Here is a 27,214-nt window from a genome sequence, read left to right as displayed (position 1 = left end):
CATGCTTTAACCCCTTATTGTATGCCAGGCAGGGATACATAAATATGAACAGAATATGATTTTTACCATTTTCCAAAAAGTGTATGGTCCAATGGTTGAATACAAGCACTTAAGATAGTTTAATTAGGATTGAATGGAACAAGTGCCGCAATGGAGGGAAATCAACACACTGTGAAAGTCTTGGGGAGAAAACTGGGAGCAGTAAAGATTTTATAGGTAATAAAATTATGCAACATTGTATTGAAGGATAAGTAATGGCTAAGTACTTGGTAGTGAGGCTTTTATCATTAGGAAGAGATCGTTTCCTACATATCCACTGAACACACACCAGCTTCTGTGATGCAGCCTAAATTTCCTCCACTCTCCCCTAGCCTGTAAGGGCTCCCCAGGTCTTGGCTAATTCAGATTCTGCTTTCTTCTAAGTTCACAGAAGACTAATTTCCCCCAAGCTCTTTCTAGCTCTTAGCTTTTTTCTCTTCTCCTTTCAGTACTGCACAGTACTAGTTCCTAACAAGAATGTTGGCACAACTCTCTAGGACAAAGGGTCTCAAATTTAAATATGTATTTGAATGATTCTGTGATTCAGCAGGTATAGCTCCAACCTACAGTCACTTCTTTTCAACAGGTTCCCAGGTGATCTGGCCACAAAAGCACCTTGAAACTCATTTGGCTCTGGGGCTTCCTTCTGTTTCTCCAAACTGGCTGTGCATAACCCACAGTATCTAACGAAGTTTAAGTGCGTTGCTGAATGCTCTAGGCTCCGAGTGTCATCTCAGTGACTCTTAGCTACATCAATTATTAATGATAATCAGAGTCAAGAAAAGTGGCTCAGCCAAGTAGGCAGAACCGCCCTCTCCAGAGGAGAGGAACTCCAGAGGCGTAAAATCTCTCTGAAAGTCATTAATAGAGCAAGAGAAAATTACTTTTTCCATCCTCTCAAAAAATATGCAGCCATCATCCCAAATAACCCCAAATGAGTCACATAAATCATGCTTTCAGGAAACAGAACGCCCTGCAAGTTCAACGGCTTATAGAAGAAAAAGCCTACAGGTACTCAGTGCACGCGAGCAATCACACCCTCACAAATACCACAGAACGGTGCAACTGTAAGAAACAAATACTGCTAATCTACCTCGAATAAAGATTAATGAAATCGAGTATTAGTCAAATCACTTCGGTTTGACGGTATGATGAACGCCGAAGTTCTGAACATTGTCATCCCCAGGACTCCCTCACCGTGCCTTCACGAAGTCGGTTCCTGGGCGGAGCTCGCTGTCCAGTGGGGGCGGGGCTTGGACGGCGGCGACGCGCTGACGTCAGAGCGCGGGGACGCCCAACGCGTTGTCCGGCGCGCATCTGGGCAGGCCGTGGCAGCTGCCGCTGCCATCGTTGCGTGAGCCACGAGCTCCCCGTCAGCTCCCTCCGCCCTTCGCCCTTCGGCTCGTCCGGGCCTGTGATGGTGCCGTCGGCGCGTTCTGCGCGGCCCCTCTGAGTCTCGGTGCGGCGGCCAGCTCTCGGCCCGGGGTCGCCATGCCTACGCGTGAGTGGCCAGCCGAGGGGCGGGCCGGGTGGGGCGCTGGGAGGCGGCATCCCCCTCGGCGCGCTCTCCCGGGGCCGTCTTCCCGGGCAGCTGCGAAGCTGGGCCCGGCTGGCGAGAGCCAGGAAGTGCCCGCTACCGGCTGAGTTAGTTTCGGTTCGGCCTAGCCTTCCCGGAGGGTGGCGTGAGCCCGTTGCAGAGACTGGGAAACTGAGGCCTGAGCGTTAAGGACGCACGGCCAGTAAATGGCAGAGAGGAGTAACGTAGATCTGGGGTACTTCCAAGAGCAGGCTCTTTTCTCAGCCCTTTACAGAGCAAAGTGAGACTTGGAAAGGCTGAAAATAACAGCGGTCCCATCGCCATTGCTTTCCCACTTCCTCAGGGACCTGGCATCGCCTGGTGGGAGGGACACACCGGCCCAGGGAGTCCGGGCCCTACCCAGAGCCCTTTCCCTCGGCACCCAAGTCCCAGCAGCCTTGACTTTCTCCGCGTCTTTTAACACGTTCGGGTGGAATAGGTGCTCTTTGGGGAACTTGTTAGGCTAAAACGCCCCAAAGTGTGGATGCCTGCTTGAGGTTCACCTGGCTGCTGATTAGAAATTCTGATTAGGGCTCCTTTCTGGACACAGTAATATTCCGGAGCTTGGGCCCCGGAATCTGCGTTTTATTTAGTAAGTGTCCTGGGTGTTATTGAGGGACCCTGAAGTTTGAAAATCACTGGATGTCAGAGGCATTTTGGATGAACTGGGTACAACAGTATTACTAATGACCCACTTTAAAACGAGCCAGAGAATCGCGGTGTGACTTTAAGCCCTGTGGCCCATACGGAAATGTGCAAACTAGGGAAGCTCCTGATCTTGGCCTGAGAGGAAGCATGATGATTTGTTTGAGATTCTTTTCAAGTAGGGCTCTCCCGAGTAAGTGTTCCATATGTAGAATCTTTAAGACACTTGTCAGTATGTTCCCAAATAGCTCATACTTCTTAAAATTCATAACTCGTCCTAACTGTGCTCAATATGATATACATACGGGACACTGGATTTCCAGGTCATTTCTCAAATGCATGTTTTGTCTAGTGGTGGGTAAAGAGGAATTATTTCTTGATATTAGAAAGGTTTATGTAATGCTGTGGCAAATCTTTAAATAATCTTATGTAAAAATTACTTTTAACTCGTCACACGTGTAGGTAAGGTGAAGTTTGTTTTCTTAACACAGTATCCTTGTGTATCCAGTAGATATGTCAGCAGTTTATATTTTGATTTTATTCCTCTAGATTGGAGGACTATCATCCTCATCATCAGTTTATTCTAAAGTCGTGTTCATGTTACTCAGTGAATATGCGAGGGTAGCACTCTGTTAATCTTTTACTTTCTGAGAGCAAAATGGAGAGAATAAACACCTGTTCCTGAAAGTTAAGGCTTCAACTGACTTTTATTGGTAAAATGGCTATATAAGTGCCCTCTGAAATTAAGCAGTTTTTCAGTTATGTTCAAAGATTATATGACTTCATAGAGCAGATGTGGAAAACTTGTTTTGTTTAAAATGTGTGATTTACAGCGCACACACACTGACACACTGCACACTGACGTAAGGATGAGCCAGGCTGTATTTTGCATATTTAAGAGTGTAGACCTTATGAACTGACTGGAAGGCAAGGGATCTTTGAGTTTCTTATCATCACTGTTGTTAATATTTATTATGATACAGTTTCTATGATTGCTTGAAGTGTGGTACCAGTGGTGGTACCCCTGTGAAGTCGTGTTCATACTGCCTTTTCTTTCCTTTCATGGCTAGAACCATCACAGTTGCTGAGACCGTTCAGTGGACAGTGGTAGTTTTCAGAAATTTTGCATGTAAATAAATGTCCAGCATGTTAAGTACATGAACAGAGACAGCAAAACCATTACTTTCTTTAGGGATGTTTTTAAAAGAAAACCCTCTCCAGATAACTTGAGGTGGTTTTTGTTTTGTTTTGTTTTTTTAAATGTCAGAGGAGCTAAGAACATCATTTACTAGTTCAGCCAGTTAATAAGTAAGGGTTTAGTGAAATGTTTTTCTGTGAAATAAATGGAAAAAATGATAAAATAATAAAAAAATAAAGTGAAATAAATGATTTTCTGTTAAATGAAAGTATTAGAGATGATCACTGGGTCTCAGACTCTAATTTTGAAAGTAACCCTTGCTCCAAGTCGTAGTTACTGAATTGTTATTTTGTTGCTTATTTGGAGTATTGATTCTCTCCGTCATTGAAACTGGTGTTGATTAGCAGAATCCAGTGGAGCATGATATACCCCTGAAGGCTAAGCAGCTGCCTGTCTCTTGAATGTGAATAGTAGTTTCATAGGGTTATTTTGAAGAGCTATAGATTCCTTTTTCAGAAAGCAGCTACCTGGAAGGATGCCTGACAGGAAGCTGCTGTGACACCGGAACAATTCTGTGGTTATGTCGCTCTTTATTCAGCCAGTAGTTTGCAGTAATCACAAAGCACAGATTTCAAGACTGTTTCACTAAATGATTTTCTTAAATGTACAAACCTATAATTTGACACATCATTTATCTAAAGGCCTTTATTTCATCCTCCTCCATTCAAAAGACCGTTGAGAAACATCCTGATCTTAAAGATTTTCAAACCCTGAATCAGAATTTGAGTGGAAGAAATGTTAAAGCTTTTTATTCCAATCATTTAATTTTATTTTGTATATCAAGTGACTGAGACTCAAGTTGCTAAGTTTTAGTAACTTGGCTAAGGTCACATGTGGAGTAGAACCAGGGTTTGAACACAGATCTGGTCCCTGTAATCTATAACCACGATGAACATGTTTATTTTCCTTAGCACCGAGTTGATAGTATACCCCCTCCCCTCTAAGTTACACTGAGACCCAAGAAAGCTCAGCCAAGACTTTAAGCAGACATGTGAACTTACAAGAATAACATTTTTGCCTTTGATTCTGTCTCATCACAGGAATCTGGGCAAGGAAGGCTGGGGATTCTGCTTGTGAGCTAACTAGATATTTGGTTATATAGTTACTGACTTAAACTTTTTAGTCAACTACTTATATGTATAAAAGGGGCTCATTAGTTGGTAGATAACTTGCCTCAAAACAGATTCAGTAAAAAATGCTTTTATTATATATGAAAAGTTATTGATGAAAGTATATATGGTGAAAAGTTATATGATGCTTTATTTTCTAATTTAGAGAGTGACATTGATATCTGGCCTGATTTGTTAGGCTGTGGTAATGTGGTTACTCCTTGTTTGTTTTTTCCCATCAACGAGGCTGACTACATTTGAGTTATTTTTCAGTTCATTCTTAAGGAAGTAGTCCAGAATGGAGATGAATTGTACCGTGGTAGGTGGATGCTGATTGAAGTGTTTATATATAGAAACACGTAACAAGCAAACGACTTGTTGCAGGCTTGTGGGCCTTTTGCAGTTCACAGTTTTCCACCCAGCACCTACATATACTGCCCGAGTTAGTGCTAAAGAATTTTCTTTCTCAAAGTGACCTTTAGCTTGACCCCGTGGTTGCTACCAGGTCTCGTTTTTCAATCTGTCCACATGAGTGGGGACATAGGGACTGCAGTAAAGGTGATGTAGGTGGTGGGAGTTTAGGTTGGAAAAGGAGATAGGAACCAGAATTTGAAGGATTCTATGCAGTGAAGTTGACTAAAATCGTGTTCAAGCTGTCGTAATCAGTTACACTGACTATTTGGTAGGGGAACTAGCAGTTTCCAGCTATACTGGTTACTTTATAAAAACTTAAAAATTTGCTGTTAGTAATAAGGTTAAATATTGTATGTGTCAGGCAATATGCTTTATGCTTTACATGAATTACTTAATTCTCTCTTCCTTTGAGGGAGGCCCTGTTTGATGTATTACAGAAATGGAGAGATTGAAGTTCAGGGAAGTTCAAGAACATGCCTGATGACAGTAAGTGGTACAGCTGGGATTGACACTAGATGGTTCTAACATCAGAAGTTCTTTTATCAGACTACACAGCTCTGAGCCAAGCAGGAATTGAATCTAAAGCATCAGATACTGTTTCTTTTCACACTGTCACTTTTGCTTAGCATGGTCCCTAGTTACATAATAGGTGCTTGATCAATGTTGAATAAATGAGTAATTGAATCTTAACTGAAGTCGGAGAAGTTATTCTTGGGATATCAAAACCTGAAGTAACTTTTTTTCCCCATAAACACAGTGTTACAATAGTTTTATAATTTATGATTAGATGCTTAGCAGGCCTTCCTGTAACATTTGCAGGGGCTGAGACAAGAATAAAAATGGAGGTGGGGGGCTGTCCTTTGCACTGTAAGATGTTTACTACCATCTCTAGCCTCCACCTGCTGGAATCTGTTAGTAAACCCCCTGTTCCTCAGTTCTGACAACCCGAACTCTAGAAATTGTCAAATGTGCCCTGGTGGGCAAAACTGTCCCTTGTTGAGAACCCAGGCAGTACTTCTTTCTTCTTTTTTATTTTCCCCCTTTTTTGGGGGGGGAGTGGGGGTTGTTTTAGATGAATAAAATCTTCAAATTATAATGTAGGTGAATATTCAGTTAGGCTTTTCTAAATTGAGCATCTGAAGAAAGTTAATTTAAGAATTGTAGTATCACTAGAGATGGAACTTAAGGAAAAATGAAAGCAAGTTTAATTTTGTAGCTAAAGAATACATTTAGTCCAGTGATTAAGAGGAAGGTGGAACCAAGTGGGTTAAATGTGCCTTTTCGCTGGGTAATGGTGTGTTCCTAGAGCCCAGGTTATCTGTACTGGGTGGTTGTTCCCAACTACATACCTCATACTGTTCTAGGCAATAGAGGGTTATGGGCTGGTAGTATTAATACAGACCTACCTATGACTAAAGATATGAAGAAGAATTCAAAGTTAACGTCAAATATAAAAAAATCAGTATTTGCAGCATTTATGGAAATCAGAAAGCAAAACACCAATCCTGTGTGGTTAAAGCACACACCTGTGCTTATAAAAATCTAAGTACAAGTGATTGATAAAAGGAATTTTGGAGGAAATGATTTAATTTCATTAATAAAGAAATGCGAATTAAAAGCTGAAATCATTTTTAGATCGTCAGATTGCCAAAGACTTTAACCATAGCTCATAATGGCAATGAGATAGTACAAAGGCAGAAGTTTAAATTGGAACGCCTTTTTTGGAACATAATTTGGCAGTATTTTATAAAGTGCTCTAATAATGCTTATAATCACTGACCCAGTAATTTCACTTGGGAATCTATCCTTAAAAAATGATTAAAAGCATAGATTGCACCAATCTGCACCAAGTTATCTATCAGAGTAATATTTATAAATTAGTAAAAATCCAGAAACTTCAATATCCAGTAATGAGGAAGTGGTGCAAATTGAATAGAATATCTTCACAACAATATATTATACAACCATTAAAAATGATACTTACAAAGATACTTTTCAGTAAGTCTCCAGATTTTCTACAGTTAACACTCTATAATCAGAAAAAGATGCATAAGGTTTTTTTCAGCTTTAACATACTTTTCTCAGAATTTTCATAATTCTTCAAAAACCTGAAATGGAACATTAAAATAATTGCCCTGAACTGGTGTAAGCCCATAGAAAAGAATTTTGAGTAACTGATCAAATAATGTTGACAGCATATATGGCTTAGGAAAACTGTATTTGCTGTCTGGTTCCAGTTGCTGTCATATGCTAGGATGGGTAAAATTCTTTGAATGCCTTTGAGCAATAGTTGTGAATTATGTTGTTCCTGGATAAGAAGTAAAATAATGGGGCTCTTTTTCTTATCATTGGTATTTTATTTTGAAAGGAAGAAATAATTTCTGATTTATTAAGTGGTGGTTTCAATCATGGAAACCTGAAAGGTTGAGATGAATCATTATGTGTGGGTTCAATTTATTGGGAGTTTGTAGGCGTTTTTTTTTTGGAATGATTGTGTTATAGAATGAACACAATTCTAGGGAAGTATGATCACAGAATGGATGTTGGCAGTTCCTTCTATGATTAATATGTCAAACCTGTCAGAATTCTCTCATCATTTATATTTGCCAGATTCGTTCAGTTCTTGAAATGAGCTTGCTGGTATATTCTCTAAAGCAAACAGGAGCTACTATTATTTTTTTTCTTTCATGTAGGCTATCACATTTTTTCTTTTGCGTATTTATTTACTCCTCTGTAACTTTAGGTAATTATTAGATAGCATGATTCTGATTGTTATTAAAGAAGGAATTACTACTCAGGTTTTTTTTCATTGCATTGTATCTTTGAATCAAGAGTAAGCTGTGTTCAAAAATGAGGCATTAAACCTTTTGTTCTAATCTTCAAGAGGACTTTGGCCTCCTAAATGCCAGTATTTCTGCTTTTATTCTTGATGAGTTTTACTCAGCTGTACTTTTTTCTTTTCTTTACTTGAACTCCAGGGTATTTCTGCTACAGTAGTTTTCTAGATAATGCTAAGTGTTCTTCACACCCCTGCTATTTAATTGGCTTTTTGAATAGCTGTCTTGGCAATTTGCTTTTAAAAGTTCTCTGTGCTGTGGTTGCACTTAACTTTAAATGGATCTCACTCCTGCTGGGCAGAGAAAATGAAATACAAGGTGTTCAAGTTTGCCTATTGTCAATTCCTGGGAACTCATAAACTTTGCAAAAGGCACTGTGCCAGGATAAAGGATTGGCGTGAAAGTTCAAAGGAGTGGCCCATTTATGACATCTGACTTAAATCTGATTCATGAACTTAAGTTACAAGTGGTTTTTTTTCTAGCTATTTTAGTTACAAATATTTTTTCCACATATTCCACTAAGTGGAAAATGATAATACCTGGCAGGGATATTTTGATGCTGTAGATATGTAACTGTTCTTTAGAGGTAGAAATACTTTAGTAAAATGTTGTTAGAATCAGCATGTGAGGACAAGACACTTGCTTCTTGGATTGTTGCCACCTGCTGTACCTGGCACCACAAGGACATTCATTCACAGAGAGGAGGGCACTCCAGGCAGATGCACAATAGCTGGGACTAGTCCCTATGGATTTCTCCTGTTCTCTTAGCTGGGAAGGACTGTGTAGATTTCAGAAGTTCCATTTCTTCTTCAGTACATAGCCCAAGAAACAGACTTGAGTGACTGTTCTAACTCGATGTCACCTTTTCCCTTGGTGCCATCCTGGTTCTTTGCTTGGTCTTTCAAGGATGGGAGCACATTTGGGAAGCTGTCCCAGGTTTGTCTTATTGCACCAGCTTCATACAATGGAACAGTTCGGGTCCAGGAGAAATGGGAGAAACACGATCAGTTCTGTTTATATTACCTTTACAAATGCTCCGTTCCCTGACATAGATTCCCATTATTAGTTCCTGAGGATTCCGTGTTGTTCCTGATCCACATTGGAGGGTGACACAAGGGGAGGGGAGTTTGATTTACCTGTAGAGCCAAAGTTTTCAAAGTGGTTCTCCGTGAAAGTATAGTAGAGACTTTTGTGTGGAAAGGATGCTGAAGAGACTGTGCAGGTAGGCCTTTCTACCAGACCCCGCTGCAGCTGGAATAGCGCTGTTTTTATGTTGTATTAGTGGGATTCTGTATTCAATTTCAGTAGGGTAATAATAATGCCTACTTTTAAAAAGTTTGAAATGTATAGTCTTTGACATTAGAATACACCCCCTGACAAAAACATAAGGTGTTTCAGATCAAAACCTTAGGAACTTGGGGGCAAAAACCCAAGCCATTTAGTTGGTGGTGTCTCACCTGTTTTGCTTTAATGAGCTCCAGGAATAGAGTTGTCTATCTTGCCTTGTAGTCATCTCACTCATAGGCACTGTCAATATGTTCTTGGAATCACAAATGTTCTTTTTCAATCTTGTTTTCTTTTTGGATTCTTTCAGAGATTCATTCATTCAGCAAATTATTTTAGTGCCTACATGTGCAAGACACTGCTAGGTGAGGAATACTGAGGTCTGAGTAAAGCAGTCCCCAGCTTTAAAAAGTGTATCCAGCAGGTGCCCTAAGAACAGTGCTGTGAGTTCAGAGACGAGACTGCAAGAGGTATATTAGTGAATGTTGGCTTCATAAGCCTGAGTATCACAGAAGAAGTATGGATTTGGGGAAAATGTTTGAGAGGAGTCCTACAGGTGAAAATAACCAGCAGCCAAATCAAGTAAGTCATTGGTGCTGGGGAAGTGAAAGCTTTAAGGAGATACAACGATCGGTAATGTTATCTTTTAATCAACACATATTTATTGAACACTGTGTCACTTATTGTGGACAGTGAGGATACAGCAGTATCCTCTTATTGGATATACGAGCATCATCGTGGACATCATCTCTGCTCTCATGAAGCTTAGTCTGATGGGGAAGAGGAGTGCAGAGCATGTAATTACACTGACTAAACAGGGAGCCTTGCAAGCACCTATGCCTGTTTGTTGCTGTTTACACAGCTTTTGATATGGTGCTTGGCCCATGGTACACAATCTGTGTATTTGTAGAGTGATGCAGATTACTGAAAGAGAAACCGGTTGCTATGGAAACATGAAAGGTTGGAGAGCAAGCAGTTAGAGGTTATTAAAAGTGCAGTAGTCCGAGTGGTAGGCTTTGGGCTTGGTTGATGGTAGTGGGGTGGATTGCAGTGGACAAATCTGAACGCTATTGAGGAAGTATAATTGATAGGACTTACTGGATGAGGGGTTGAGAGAGAGAGAAGTGGTAGGATTTACTCCCAAGTTTAGCCTTCATCATTTGAGTGAACTACTCTGATTTGATGCGGGGACTTTTTGGAGGCAGAGTCCCTTTTTGGGTATGATATGTGTGTGGTGCCTTTGGGACATTCAGGGTCCATTTGTAGGAATAAGGTGGATGAAATTATTGAAAGATAGGTTGTAAAGAGGCTGAGGGCAGATCCTGGAGGAGCATGTCTGTTTAAGGATTGACTAGGCCAAGGAGCCGAAGATGAGCAGGTGGAGCATTATTAAAACAAATACCAGCACAAAGAATGCTTGCGTGACAAGAACTATGTAAGATTCAAATGGCAGTCCATGTATTTCTGGTAGCATTTTCAGCAATGTAGCAAGAAAAATGTCTGTGCAGTCTCTTATTGTTTGATCTGATGCTAGGAGCATGATAATTTACAAAGTATTAGGAAAAAAAATCTTATTTTAAAGCTTTAGAACTTGAAGATGATCATGTGTCTTAACCATGGTGTGTATTCTCCTGTACTTATGTCCTTAACTGTCTTGTCACTGCTTTCTAGCTTGGGGTGGGGGAGGGGGGTGATTGTCAGCCGTACTTGGTTGAGGGGTGTAAACTGTTCTGTAAATCCTGGTTAGACACACTTGATTGTAGTTTGCAGGTTGAAATTAGGGCAGCTTGACATGTGTAGTCTAAAATATTTCATGTAGAACTTAGTAACTTATCCCATTGCTGCCTTGAGCCTCATTAGTATTTGTGAAGGAACTGAATAATTTGCCGGCAGCAGATGCAGCTGGCCGCTGCTTATGTAAACTTGCGAAGGAAGTGCTTTATTTCACACAAAGAACTGAGATCATTGAGACTTGAGCTGTCACCTGGAGCATCAGTTAGCTCTTTGAGTGTTCACCATGATTTTCTCCCCTCACACAGCTAATAATCCTCTTTTTTCCCCTCCCTGTCTATTGGTTTCTGTGTATTTACTGGTGTAATGCAGTAAACAGGCCCTATTTTCTCTTTCAGCAACATAGAAATGTTGCTCCTTTTGTTGCCTGCCTTGATACCCCGTACAGTGACCTGCTGGCTAAGAGCTGGACCCCAGTGACAGCTCTGTATCTGGTGGTTCTGAGGACATGGGGAGGGGTGGGTGTAATAAGTGAGGCTTGGCTGCGGAGCTTTTGTTTGAACGGCTGGTGGTTCCAATGTTCTTAATTTCTTACTCTAAAATTGCCCTGTAATTCAGCCTTGCCAAGAAAGTGGAGTATTTGCATAAAAGTGAAGTAATTTCTATTGATCCTTTTACATTTTTTAAGAGTAAATAAATTTCTTTTTATTGTTGCAGTAATAAAAGGAATACTACAAATGTATACCGATTTCCAGATTCTTTCTTTGTGTATAATGCCATAGAAAGTTGCTGTGGGTTTTATTTTCTTCATGCATTAGTAGTAATAAGTCTTACCTTTGAACTTGAGGAAAATTTAGTAATACATTGATATTTTACAGTAGTATCAAATTTTGGTTTATGATTCATTTAAAAATATAGATTAGAAAAGATCAGATTGCCTTCTTAGAGTTTTGGTTAATATAAAAGTCAGTTGTGTATACTCTCTGTGACCATAATGTGTGTGTATGTAATAAATTAAAGGAATACTTGAAAATTTAAAGAAGTCTTAGAATTTTCACTTTGTGTTACTAAAATCTCACCTATGTAGTGAATACAAAATGTGTAGGGTCTTCATGATTGGTTAGAAGTTTGGGAAGACTTTATCAAGCACTGAACCGTAAAGGTTTAAAATAGTAGCTTAATTTTTTTTATTAAGCAATTTACTTAGCTAGACTTACCCAGCAAGTCCTATGTTATATTTTGCTATCTTCAAACTTCAGGTAGAGAAATAACTTAAAGTACATGTAAATTCTGTTGAGATACAGAATTAGAGAGCTACCTGTCTTTTCCCTCACTGTTTAATCAGAAAATTTGATCATCTCAGTTCAGTGAAAACCTTTAACATATGGCATAGACACTGTGGGTGTTGTGAAATCTGTAAGAAGAATCAATGCTGTTGGTATATTAAATCAATTCTAAAAATAATTTTGAAAGCTACATCCCCACAGATTTAACACTTTTGTTACTCTATGTCTAATGAGGGATAAAATATTGTTAAAAATTTAAGTAGCTGGGATTTTATTTAAAAATATATATATAATAATAATAATGAGGGAGAAATGTGGGATTCACATATAAATCAAGTATAAAAATCAAACGAATAATCATAGTTGACCTGATTGTTTATAGTTCATAATGCGTGATCAAAACCGAAAGTTTCTGTGATGGCTGCCCTCGCACTGTTCACCATGTAAGAACTTATTCACTATGTAAGAACTTGTTCACCATGTAAGAACTTGTTCGTTATGCTTCAGAAGATTGGAGACTGTTGCGAATTAGGCTTGGGGTTGATTAATGATTGTGCATTGAGTCTCCTATACAGAATTTTATTGTTGTTAACAACCATTTGATCAATAAATATGAGAGATGCCCTCTCAAAAAAAAAAAAATTTAAGTAGCTGGGGAATTTTAAAGCTGTTGCAAAGTGTGCCTGAAATAACTCATATCCTACTTGTGAAATATTCAGAGGATTTTTCACTGAAAATAACTCCATCTACTTAGTTAACTGGGAAAAGTCCGAGTCATTGCCTTTTGTGGATTCTTTATGCTCATATTGGTGACAAATTAGTATCTTTTGGTTTAAGGGTTAATTTTCCTAAACTAGTACCTTAGTTTAAGCAGAAATTGTATTTTTTTTAAAGCTCAGCTAAAAAACGGCAGACGCTCCCACCCTTATATTTTTATCTTACCCAGGTTTCTGTTGTGGACAGTAGGGTGGTACTAGGGGTATAAACTGACTTTTGTACTAAAAATACATATTAAGGTCACAATATGTATAATGAAGGAAATAATTGATTTTTAAAACCAACTTTATTGAGATATAATTTGCATACCATAATATTTACCTACTTTAAGCACATGAAAGACTTGAGTTTTAGTTAAAAGAAAAACCCTACGAATTACCTGAGCAATGATTGTAAATATGAATTCCCGGGTGCCCCACCTTTCCTTCCTCCTAGATTTTGATTCAGTAGGACTCACACTTTGATAAAAGGAGACTTGCTGAAGTTAAAGATACTGAGTAGTAAGATTCTGAAATTGCAGGTCTTTTTCATAGAAAAGGTATTTTTATCTTTGAATTTTTAAGCTTACAAAGTATAATTTATTTATTTATTTCTTTTATCATTAATCTACAATTACATGAGAAACATTTTCTTTACTAGGCACCCCCTTCACCAAGTCCCCCCCACAAAACCCAGTAGAGTCAATGTCCATCAGTGTAGTAAGATGCTGTAGAATCGCTACTTGTCTTCTCTGTGTTGCCCGGCCTTCCCTGTGCCCCCCCCCCCCACATTATAAATGCTAATTGTAATGCCCCCTTTCTTCCCACCCCCCTTATCCCTCGCTACCCACCTATCCTCCCCGGTCCCTTTCCCTTTGGTAACTGTTAGTCCATTCTTGGGTTCTGTGATTCTGCTGCTGTTCTGTTCCTTCAGTTTTTTCTTTGTTCTTATACTCCACATATTAGTGAAATCATTTGGTGCTTGTCTTTCTCCGCCTGGCCTATTTCACTGAGCATAATACCTTCTAGCTCCATCCATGTTGTTGCAAATGGTAGGATTTGTTTTCTTCTTATGGTTGAATAATATTCCATCGTCTATATGTACCACATCTTCTTTATTCATTCATCTACTGATGGACACTTAGGTTGCTTCCATTTCTTGGCTATTGTAAATAGTGCTGTGATAAATATAAGGGTGCATCTGTCTTTTTCAAACTGGGCTGCTGCATTCTTAGGGTAAATTCCTAGGAGTGGAATTCCTGCGTCAAATGGTATTTCTATTTTGAGCTTTTTGAGGAACCTCCATACTGCTTTCCATAATGGTTGAACTAATTTACATTCCCACCAGCAGTGTAGGAGGGTTCCCCTTTCTCCACAACCTCGCAAGAATTTGTTTTTGTTAGTCTTTTGGATGGTAGCCATCCTTACTGGTGTGAGGTGATATCTCATTGTGGTTTTAATATGCATTTCTCTGATAACTAGTGATATGGAGCAACTTTTCATGTGTCTGTTGGCCATCTGAATTTCTTCTTTGGAGAACTGTCTGTTCAGCTCCTCTCCCCATTTTTTAATTGGATTATTTGCTTTTTGTTTGTTGAGGTGCGTAAGCTCTTTATGTATTTTGGATGTCAAGCCTTTGTCAGATCTGTCATTTATGAATATATTCTCCCATACTGTAGGATACCTTTTTGTTCTACTGATGGTGTCCTTTGCTGTACAGAAGCTTTTCAGCTTGATGTAGTCCCACTTGTTCATTTTTGCTTTTGTTTCCCTTGCCCGGGGACAAAATATAATTTTAAGTTGAAAAATCTGAAATCATCTAGTTTAAGATTATCATAATCACAGTGCAAACATTTTCATTTGTTACCTGCATGGCAAGTTAATTTAGAAGAGAAGTATCAAAGCATGAAGATGAGAAACAGTGGCAACCTACATTAGCTGATTGAGGTCACAGTCCTCTACTTAACCTTCTTTGCAGGAGAATTACCTGGTCTTTTTCCTCTTCATGCTCAACTTAGAGTAAAGCAAAGCACTCTCACTTTCTCAATACAAAGTGAAAATGTGCTGTAGCTTCAAAACTGGAACTTGGTTTAAGTATGGATTTGTTGCTAGAATTTTGTGAAATGTTACATGGAGTTACCTCTATTATTTTCTTTGTTAGTTCTGGGACACTTGTGCCAGAGTCTTATGTTGGTAGAGGCAGAAACTCAAAGTGTACAGTGGGGTAGGAAAGCTTGAAGCCATCCTAGGCAGCAGTCATCTGTTGGCTTGAGTGTGAAGGTAATGAGATTCTCTCTCTTTTCCTAGTGGTTGAGTGCCCATGCATGGCTTGTTGTCTCGAATGCTGGAAATTCACCAGTAACTATGACAGGGTACTCTAACAGTAAAACAAAGGCTTCTCATCTGTTCCTTCATACATGTTCTTGTATTCTAAGGGACATTTTAGAGCTCAGAGTAACCTATAATAGGAAAAAGATTATTTCCTGAAGTGGGAAGTTTTGTAATATGACAGATTGTCACTTTATTATGTCACTGTAATATGACAGGCAGTGTGTCACTTCTAAATTTTTTTACCATCTGACTTGACTTTTATTACCTCCTGAGAGCCCTGGTGATGATACTGTAGCTGCTACTAAATATTTTGACTGTGTTGCTTTAGTCTCCAAATTAAACAGTTCAGATTATTATTTTTTAACTGTTTCACAAAGGCAGTGCAGTATATTAACCTTTAAGAGCACAGGCTCTTACCTGGATCCACCACTTTAGTTTGACCTTGGACAAATTACCTTTACCTTTCTGATTTCCTGTTTGTAATTGACAAATGGTGGTAACTACCTCATAGGGTTACTGTGAGCATTAAACCAGATAAAATCAAATACAGTATTCAAATATCCATTGAATGCATTCTGAAAGAATCAGGCTGATAAAGAGTAGATACAAGTATGGAATTCCTGGGGTAGATTAGACCCTATGGCCATTTGGTTAATAAGACTTAAGGTTTTCTATTATATTTTGCACTATATCCATGAAACCAGAGTTTGTGCTTTATGAAGCTTGAATTTAGTATTTGATGTTGTATTTTCTGCTAGGGCTGCTGTAACAAAGTGCCACAAACTGAGTGACTAAAACTACAGAAATTTATTGGCTCACAGTTCTGAAGGTCAGAAGTCTGAAATCAAGGTGTTGACAGAATCTTGAGAGCTGAGAGGGAAGGGTATGTGCCAGGCCTCTCTACCTGGCTCGTAGATGGCCAGTTTCGTGTTCATATGGGGGTCTTCCTGTATGTGTCTCTCTAAGTTGCCCCTTTTTGTAAGGATACCAGTCATATTGGATTAGGGCCCATTCTAATTACTTCATCCTAGTTTGATTACCTCTACAAGACCCTCTCTCTAAATAAGGTCACATTCTGAGGGACCCAGAGTGAAGACTCAACATGAATTACTCAGGGGTGAGGGCAGGGGTAGGATATAGTTCAACCTGTAATAGTTATATTTGAGACGTAAAAGTGAAATGGACATTTTACTTAAAACATTTCCATTTTTTAAGCCATGCTTATTTATTAAACTTTTTGTAAATTGTTGGCATAGTCACTTTTTCTTTTATTAAAACCAAACATTCGGAGCCAAGATGGTGGTGTGAGTCGAGCATTGGAAATCTCCTCCCAAAACCACATATATTTATGAAAATATAACAAAGACAACTCTTCCTAGAATAGAGACCAGAGGACACAGGAAAACATCCAGACCACATCCACACCTGCGAGAACCCAGCGCCTCGCGAAGGGGGTAAGATACAAGCCCCGGAACGGCAGGACCCAAGCACCCCTCCCCCCAGCTACCGGCGGGAGGAGAGGAGTCGGAGCGGGAGGGAGACGGAGCCCAGGACTGCTGAACACCCAGCCCCAGCCATCCGGACCGGAGCGCAGACACAGTGCATGCGTGGGGTGCTGGAAACTAGGGAAACAGGGCAGCAAGACCGGTGAGCAGGTACCGGAGCCCAGTGCCTGAGGACAAAGAAAAGCGAGCGGCTTTTTTTTTCCTCTTAATTACTTATTTGATTTTTTGTTGTTGTTGTTGTTGTGTCGTTTTGTTTTGGCGAGTGCTTTTTGGAAGTCTTAAAGGGACAGGGCGGGACACTTAGTCCAGAGGCAAGGAATCTGGGGATCTCTGGGCACTCAAACCCCCTGGGCAGCAGGGAGCACGGAGGCCCCTCATGGAGATGAATAGCCTCCCGGCCACTCCACCTCCAACGCGGCTCCACAATATCGGAGCAGCGGCCCGAGCCAGGCCACGCCCACAGCAACAGCGGAGATAAACTCCATAGCAGCCGGGCAGGAAGCAGAAGCCCTGTCTGCATGCAGCTGCGCAGCACAAGCCACTAGAGGTCGCTGTTCTCCCAGGAGAGGAGGGCCACAAACCAACAAGAAGGGAAGTTCTTCCAGCCGTCACTCGTCCCAGCTCTGCAAACTATTTATATCACCATGAAAACGGAAAATTACAGGCAAACCAAGATCACAGAGAGAACACCAGAAAAGGAGACAGACGTAACCAGTCTTCCTGAAAAAGAATTCAAAATAAAAATCATAAACATGCTGAAGGAGATGCAGAGAAATATGCAAGAGCAATGGGATGAAGTCCGGAGGGAGATCACAGATGCCAGGAAGGATATTACAGAAGTGAAACAAACTCTGGAAGGATTTATAAGCAGAATGGATAAGATGCAAGAGGCCATTGATGGAATAGAAACCAGAGAACAGGAATGCATAGAAGCTGACATAGAGAGAGATAAAAGGATCTACAGGAATAAAACAATATTAAGAGAACTGTGTGACCAACCAAAACGAACAATATCCGTATTATAGGGGTACCAGAAGAAGAAGAGAGAGAGAAAGGGATAGAAAGTGTCTTTGAAGAAATAATTGCTGAAAACGTCCCCAAACTGGGGGAGGAAATAATCGAACAGACCACGGAAATACACAGAACTTCCAACAGAAAGGATCCAAGAAGGACAACACCAAGACACATAATGAATAAAATGGCAAAGATCAAGGACAAGGAAAGAGTTTTAAAGGCAGCTAGAGAGAAAAAGGTCACCTATAAAGGAAAACCCATCAGGCTATCATCAGACTTTTCGACAGAAACCTTAGAGGCCAGAAGAGAATGGCATGATATATTTAATACAATGAAACAGAAGGGCCTTGAACCAAGGATACTGTATCCAGCACGACTATCATTCAAATTTGACGGTGGGATGAAACAATTCCCAGACAAGCAAAAGTTGAGGGAATTTGCCTCCCACAAACCACCTCTACAGGGCATCTTACAGGGATTGCTCTAGATGGGAGCACTCCTAAAAAGAGCACAGAACAAAACACCCAACATATGAAGAATGGAGGAGGAGGAATAAGAAGGGAGAGAAGAAAAGAATCTCCAGACAGTGTATATAACAGCTCAATAAGCGAGCTAAGTTAGGCAGTAAGATACTAAAGAGGCTAACCTTGAACCTTTGGTAACCACGAATCTAAAGCCTGCAATGGCAATAAGTACATATCTTTCAGTAGTCACCCTAAATGTTAATGGACTGAATGCACCAATCAAAAGACACAGAGTAATAGAATGGATAAAAAAGCAGGACCCATCTGTATGCTGCTTACAAGAAACTCACCTCAAACCCAAAGACATGTACAGACTAAAAGTCAAGGGATGGAAAAACATATTTCAGGCAAACAACAGCGAGAGGAAAGCAGGCGTTGCAGTACTAATATCAGACAAAATAGACTTCAAAACAAATAAAGTAACAAGAGATAAAGAAGGACACTACATAATGATAAAGGGCTCAGTCCAACAAGAGGATATAACCATTCTAAATACATATGCACCCAACACAGGAGCACCAGCATATGTGAAACAAATAGTAACAGTACTAAAGGGGGAAATAGGCAATGCATTCATTTTAGGAGAATTCAACATGCCACTCACCCCAAAGGATAGATTCATTGGGCAGAAAATAAGTAAGGACACGGAGGCACTGAACAACACAGTAGAACAGATGGACCTAATAGACATCTATAGAACTCTACGTCCAAAAGCAACAGAATATACATTCTTCTCAAGTGCACATGAAACGTTCTCCAGAATAGACCACATGCTAGCCCACAAAAAGAGCTTCAATAAATTCCAAAATATTGAAATTCTTCCAACCAACTTTTCAGACCACAAAGGTATAAAACTAGAAATAAATTGTACAAAGAAAACAAAAAGGCTCACAAACACATGGAGGCTTAACAACATGCTCCTAAATAATCAATGGATCAACGAACAAATTAAAATAGAGATCAAGGAATATATGGAAACAAATGCCAACAACAACACAAAGCCCCAACTTTTGTGGGACGCAGCGAAAGCAGTCTTAAGAGGAAAGTATATAGCGATCCAGGCACACTTGAAGAAGGAAGACCAATCCCAAATGAATAGTCTAACATCACAATTATCAAAACTGGAAAAAGAAGAACAAATGAGGCCTAAAGTCAGCAGAAGGAGGGACATAATAAAGATCAGAGAAGAAATAAACAAAATTGAGAAGAATAAAATAATAGCAAAAATCTATGAAACCAAGAGCTGGTTCTTTGAGAAAATAAACAAAATAGATAAGACTCTAGCCAAACTTATTAAGAGAAAAAGAGAATCAGCACAAATCAACAGAATCAGAAATGAGAATGGAAACGTCACAACAGACTCCTCAGAAATACAAAGAATTATTAAAGACTACTATGAAAACCTATATGCCAACAAGCTGGGAAACCTAGGAGAAATGGACAACTTCCTAGAAAAATACAACCTTCCAAGACTGCCCAAGGAAGAAACACAAAAGTTAAAACCAATTACGAGCAAAGAAATTGAAACGGTAATCAAAAAACTACTCAAGAACAAAACCCCCGGGCTGCACGGATTTACCTCGGAATTTTATCAGACACACAGAGAAGACATAATACCCATTCTCCTTAAAGTTTTCCAAAAAATAGAAGAGGAGGGAATACTCCCAAACTCATGCTATGAAGCCAACATCACCCTAATACCAAAACCAGGCAAAGACCCCACCAAAAAAGAAAATTACAAACCAATATCCCTGATGAATGTAGATGCAAAAATACTCAATAAAATATTAGCGAACCGAACTCAAAAATATATCAAAAGGATCATACACCACGACCAAGTGGGATTCATCCCAGGGATGCAAGGATGGTACAACATTCAAAGATCCATCAACATCATTCACCACATCAACAAAAAGAAAGACAAAAACCACATGATCATCTCCATAGATGCTGAAAAAGCATTTGACAAAATTCAACATCCATTCATGATAAAAACTCAGCAAAATGGGTATAGAGGGCAAGTACCTCAACATAATAAAGGCCATCTATGATAAACCCACAGCCAACATTATATTGAACAGCGAGAAGCTGAAAGCATTTCCTCTGAGATCGGGAACTAGACAGGGATGCCCACTCTCTCCACTGTTATTTAACATAGTACTGGAGGTCCTAGCCACGGCAATCAGACAAAATAAAGAAATACAAGGAATCCAGATTGGTAAAGAAGAAGTTAAACTGTCACTATTTGCAGATGACATGATACTGTACATAAAAAACCCTAAAGACTCCACCCCAAAACTACTAGAACTGATATCGGAATACAGCAAAGTTGCAGGATACAAAATCAACACACAGAAATCTGTGGCTTTCCTAAAAACTAACAATGAACCAACAGAAAGAGAAATCAGGAAAACAACTCCATTCACAATTGCATCAAAAAGAATAAAATACCTAGGAATAAACCTAACCAAAGAAGTGAAAGACCTATACCCTGAAAACTACAAGTCAGTCTTAAGAGAAATTAAAGGGGACACTAACAGATGGAAACTCATCCCATGCTCGTGGCTAGGAAGAATTAATATCATCAAAATGGCCATCCTGCCTAAAGCAATATACAGATTTGATGCAATCCCTATCAAATTAGCAGCAACATTCTTCAATGAACTGGAACAAATAATTCAAAAATTCATATGGAAACACCAAATACCCCAAATAGCCAAAGCAATCCTGAGAAAGAAGAATAAAGTAGGGGGGATCTCACTCCCCGACTTCAAGCTCTACTACAAAGCCATAGTAATTAAGACAATTTGGTACTGGCACAAGAACAGAGAGCCACAGACCAGTGGAACAGATTAGAGACTCCAGACATTAACCCAAACATATATGGTCAATTAATATGTGATAAAGGAGCCATGGACATACAATGGCAAAATGAGAGTCTCTTCAACAGATGATGCTGGCAAAACTGGACAGCTACATGTAGGAGAATGAAACTGGACCATTGTCTAACCCCATACACAAAAGTAAATTCAAAATGGATCAAAGACCTGAATGTAAGTCATGAAACCATAAAACTCTTAGAAAAAAACATAGGCAAAAACCTCTTAGACATAAACATGAGTGACCTCTTCTTGAACATATCTCCCCGGGCAAGGAAAACAACAACAAAAATGAACAGGTGGGACTATATTAAGCTGAAAAGCTTCTGTACAGCAAAAGACACCATCAATAGAACAAAAAGGAACCCTACAGTATGGGAGAATATATTTGTAAATGACAGATCCGATAAAGGCTTGACGTCCAAAATATATAAAGAGCTCACAGACCTCAACAAACAAAAAACAAATAATCCAATTACAAAATGGGCAGAGGAACTGAACCGACAGTTCTCCAGAAAAGAAATACAGATGGCCAACAGACACATGAAAAGATGCTCCACATCGCTAATTATCGGAGAAATGCAAATCAAAACCACAATGAAGTATCACCTCACACCAGTAAGGATGTCTGCCATCCAAAAGACAAACAACAACAAATGTTGGCGAGGTTGTGGAGAAAGGGGTACGCTCCTACCTTGCTGGTGGGAATGTAAATTAGTTTAACCATTGTGGAAAGCAGTATGGAGGTTCCTCAAAATGCTCAAAATAGACTTACCATTTGACCCAGAAATACCACTCCTAGGAATTTACCCTAAGAACACAGCACTCAAGTTTGAAAAAGACAGATGCACCCCTATGTTTATCGCAGCACTATTTACAATAGCCAAGAACTGGAAGCAACCTAAACGTCCATCAGTAGATGAATGGATAAAGAAGATGTGGTACATATAGACAATGGAATATTACTCAACCATAAGAAGAAAACAAATCCAACCATTTGCAACAACATGGATGGAGCTAGAGGGTATTATGCTCAGTGAAATAAGCCAAGCGGAGAAAGAGAAATACCAAATGATTTCACTCATCTGTGGCATATAAGGACAAAGGAAGAACTGAAGGAACAAAACAGCAGCAGAATCACAGAACCCAACAATGGACTAACAGGTACCAAAGGGAAACGGACTGGGGAGGTTGGGTGGGTAGGGAGGGACAAGGGGTGGGGAGAAGAAATGGGGTATTATGATTAGCATGCATAATGGGGGGGGAGAAAGTGGAGGGCTTTACAACACAGAGAAGACAAGTAGTGATTCTACGACATTTTACTATGCTGATGGACTGTGACTGTAAAGGGGTTTGGGAGGGGGACCTGGGATAGGGGGAGAGCCTAGTAAACATATTATTCTTCATGCATTTGTAGATTAATGATAACAAAGAAAAAAAAAGGAAGAAAAGGGGGATTACTCCCTGATAGGATAAAACTAACCGTAAATCAACGATTAATTCATGCTTTAAATATCCTTAATTTTTATCATTTAAAGGGTGTCAGATGATCAGCTATAGAAATACATTTTTCTGATAATATTCGTTTCTCTTAAAAATAAAAAAAGGCAGTTCCTGTGTGGTGATCTCCAATAAGTTCTTCACAATGGTATAAAGGGCATATCAAAGTGTGGGCAAAGGGTTTGTTTGTTTATACAGAGGATCAAAGCCTAATTTGGGTACCCAGAAAAAGAATTAAGATACGATATGAAGAACTTCCAACATCAACATTCTCTGGAAGAGTCATTCCAGAAGATGATCATCAAAAAACTTCAACGAAGATCCTGGCGCTGTTGCAGTTGTAGCTGCATTCATTCCCCCGGTTCCTGGACTTGCCATTGGAATGAAGAAGGAGATATCTAAGCTGGCCTGTGCATACAGTAAAACAACAAATTTGACTGGATCTGTACTGTCGGAACTCAACCAAGAATTAGGAGAAGTGCAAGTTTCAGCGCTCCAAAATCTTCCGACTATAGACTATCTACTATTAAAAGAACGTATGAGATGTGAACAGTTCCCAGGAATGTGTTGTTTTAATTTGTCTGATTTTTCTCAAACTATTCAAATTCAGTCAGACAATATCCATCATATCATTGATAAGTTTTCACAAATGCCTAGGGTGCCTAACTGGTTTTTTTGGTTTCACTGGATATGGCTGGTAATTGTAGGTCTGCTTTGGTTATGTAGCTGTATTCCTATTATGTTAATGTGTGCACGCAATTTAATTAGTAGTTTAAAACCTATACATGCTGAAGTTACTCTACAAGAAGATATGTCAAAGAAATAATCAATCTTCCCATGTTTTCTTCCGTCTGCTACTTCTATAGCTTTTCTTCTTCCTTCCTAATTACAACCCTTACGTAGAATTCGTGCCTCATATCGAAATTACCGAGTATCATAATTCTTCCAAGTGGTAAAGATACCTCAACACAAGTGCAGGGCATAGAAGCCACAGGGCATAAATCTGCAAAGAAGTAAAAAGCTAACCTTTTCAAACAATATTGCTTCTCTCTCACTTACCAACTTTACATTTCCCTGTATGGCCCCGGAAGATGACTGGTTAGCCAGAGACGGGTAAGATTCCTCAAGGGAGGAACAACCTAAGACAGGCACAGTCGCAGGGGGGCCATCAGATGATAAATTGGGGATCAACAGAGGTGAGGCTTAGAACCTCATCCCCCCTGTTCTGAGAGAAATCTTCTGCATCCGTGGATGTTTTGTTGCCCTTGTCTAGCTTGGATTAATACTTAGTCTAGAGGCACATACCTGATCATCTACATTTGCCCTCTTACAGCACTAAACTATGTTTTCTACCTTTATCTTGCATCTACCTACCACTTCAGCATTTTATTAAAAATAATAATAATAGTAATAATAAGGGAGAAATGTGGGATTCACATATAAATCAAGTGTAAAAATCAAATGAATATTCACATTTGACCTGATTGTTTATAGTTCATAATGCGTTATCAAAACCGAAAGTTTCTGTGATGACTGCCATTGCACTGTTCACCATGTAAGAACTTATTCACTAAGAATTTGTTCACCATGTAAGAACTTGCTCGTTATGCTACAGAAGATTGGAGACTGTTGAGAATTAGGCTTGAAGTTGATTAATGATTGTGCATTGAGTCCACTATACAGAATTTTATTGTTGTTAACAACCATTTGATCAGTAAATATGAGAGATGCCGTCTCAAAAAAAAAAGATAAATAAAAATAAAAAATAAAAAGAAATTAACAAATTAAAAAACCAAACATTGCTTTACAATCTAAACTTAAGTATATGGAACATGGAAGAAAATTGGTAGACGTCAGCAAAATTTATTTCTTTACATGGCTGTTATTTTAGTGCTACTGTGGGGAAGGATTGTTTTAGTTTGAATGACTGGAATATCACGGAATGAAGTAAATTCTCTGGAGGCTTGACTTTTAAGTCATTTTGGTATTTGCATTCATTTCAGGAATAGTACATATGTAGAAAACAAGAGAATTTGCTAGTCTACATATTAAGTGAATCTTACTTCCATTAGGTTACCAAGGTTGCCATAGCAAAGTACCACAAAATGAATGGCTTAAGATGAGTGTTCTCACATTTCTGGAAGTTAGGAGTTTGAAATCAAGGTGCGGGCAGGGCCGTGTTGTGCTACCCGGAAAGGTTCTAGGGACGAATCCTCCCTTGTCTCTACTTGCTCAGGTGTTTGCTGGCAGTTTGTTTGTGGCAAGGTAATTCTCTAATCTCTTCCTGTCTTCATAAGGCCTTCTTCCCCATGGGTCTCCATACCTTTCTCTTCTCTTATAAGGAAACGAACCATTGGATTAAGATAATCTAGTGTGACTTCGTTTTAACTTGATTACATAGGCAAAAACTTTGTTCCAAATAGGAACGTTTCACAGGTTCTGGGGTTAGGACTTCAGCATATCTATTTGAGGAACATAATTCAACCCACAACATCTGTTTGTTGTTTTAAAAAATTAGCTTTACCTTTAACTTCTCTCTTTAACTCTCCAAGTATTCCTGACTACTAATGAACAACTTTGTTACCACAAATTACTTCAGCCTAGCAACTCAGAACTCTTTCAATGTTGGAATTGTTAACCCATTGCTTTGGTTTTCCAGCTACAAAATTATGCTTATTTTTGACTCTTTGTCCTTGTGTTTCAATAGTTTGTTGCAAATTCTTTTTACAAGTTCCTTGGGTCTCAGTGCTTTATCAACTCAAGTGTTATAACTTATGTTTAAAATTATTGAACTCCTATTTTGTAACTTACATTTCACTTTCAGGAATCTTCTGCAATTAGAATGCATATTACCTCACTACTGAATATGTATAATCTATGCCACTTTTTATTAACACAGGTCCTGCACTGATAGATTGGGTGAGCAAATGTATGGGAATGAAAAGTGTGGGGCTTGATTTGAGAGCTCTGAGTATTCACAATTTTTATTGTAGAAGATGTTATGGTTTATTTGGGAAGGCTAAAAAGGTAGAGATTGTGCCCATATTCACCTCCAAGATCAGCCTATCAATTGGGGAGATCTTTATTTTGGCAAAGTATATAACTGACTTCACTTCTGAATCTTTAAATAAGTGTGTGTGTGTGTGTGTGTGTAGCTAAAAATAAATTGTGTCTTTTTTAAGTGATTTGGGCTCTGAACTATCATATAAATTGTCTAATCGTGGATACTGTATTAATCATCTTTCCCATTATATTCGTAATATATTTCTGACACACCATAAAATGATTCCTTTCTCTGTTCGTTTTGCCTTACAGAAACTTCACAGCATTTTCAAAGGCATTTGGAAAATGTCAACTGTTGTTTTTTTTTTTTGTACTTTCACAAATTGGAAATGCCACATTCAGACAACTTCTGAAAAGGAATAAAAAAAACTTATTGTGAGTCTGGGTTTGAACTTTAAACATTTTTAGGATGAAATGTTTTGTTTACCAAGAGCTTCAGTACATAGCTTCTTGTTACCTGCATGGCGAGTTAATTTAGAAGAGAAGTATCAAAGCATGAAGATGAGAAACAGAGGCAACCTACATTAGCTGATTGAGGTCACAGTCCCCTACTTAACCTTTCTTGCCAGTGTGGGAAGAACCGCTTCTTATAAACTGGCAGTACTTTAGCTTTCCTTAGGAAGTAGTGTCCTTTAGCTTATAAAGAAGTGAAAACACTTTAAGTGTAGATGAGTGAAATAAATTTTGAAATTATCATGGGTGGATTTAGTTGGCTTACTCTTTGAGTAATTAAAAATCTAAAGTCTGCATCACAGTGATGAACATTTTTGACAATTTGTGTTTTAAGTCCCCATTAATTTACAGTAAAATAAGTCAGGCCATGAAAAGAACGTTTGTTAGATTGTGTCTCATACTTCTCATGAGAAGTACCAGTGTAGAGGTTATTTATTACCAAAGTATGATTATTAGCTTTTTATACCATAGGAATAATTTCCAGACCCTACCCTCAGTAATTTTACATATTCAGAATTAACATTCACATTAAGTTAAATTAATTAATTAAAACCATCTAAATGGAAAACTGAAAATCTGTTTATATTTTTAAAACTTTATTCTAAATTATGCTGTTAAGTACATTAAATGCTTTTTAGGTATAGTTGTCTTAAACCAGGTTTTAATAGAATGATCTCCATTACTTACTTTGTCCTTGATTCTGCATTTTTCCTCATACCTGTTAGTGTGGTTATCTTAAAATTTTTCACCAAATAATTTTTTAATCCTTTGATACAGTCAACAAACTCATAAATACATTATTTTCGAAAATGCTGTTGCCCTACTCCAGTGCTTGGAGTTTGTGTTACCTACAAAGTGAAGCCAGGGCTGCTTCTCCATGTGTCTAAGATAATCTAAAATTTCAAGGAAAGAGAACTAAATATTAATGTATACATTTGTACAACTACTGTTAGTTCATCTTTCTGGTTGCTTCTAACTTGGGCTCCGTGGCTAAATCACCTGGGTTAGCCATTTTACTACTCCAGAAATACCTTTGTCATCTCAGCCTTTCTGGAACCCCTGTTACCTCTG

General features: G+C 38.9%; 1 protein-coding gene across 6 annotated transcripts in view; it reads left to right on the top strand.

Moving 5' to 3' along the window:
* The first annotated feature begins 1,329 nt into the window (after window positions 1-1,329).
* EFR3A (EFR3 homolog A) overlaps window positions 1,330-27,214 on the top strand; it is a 99,978-nt gene continuing 74,093 nt past the window's right edge. The window contains exon 1 of one of the 6 annotated variants that reach the window (XM_036890518.2): window positions 1,330-1,540. In XM_036890518.2, the coding sequence (XP_036746413.1) occupies window positions 1,531-1,540 (10 nt within the window). In that variant the 5' untranslated portion in view covers window positions 1,330-1,530. The remainder of the gene's footprint in view (window positions 1,541-27,214) is intronic. The other 5 variants (XM_036890515.2, XM_057497735.1, XM_036890516.2 and 2 more) reach the window with 5 other exon arrangements.

Source organism: Manis pentadactyla, chromosome 3 (genome assembly GCF_030020395.1).
Source record: "Manis pentadactyla isolate mManPen7 chromosome 3, mManPen7.hap1, whole genome shotgun sequence".
Classification (NCBI taxonomy): Eukaryota; Metazoa; Chordata; class Mammalia; order Pholidota; family Manidae; genus Manis; species Manis pentadactyla.
Note: the sequence above shows the minus strand (reverse complement) of the source record. Positions and strands in the feature narration are given on the sequence as shown.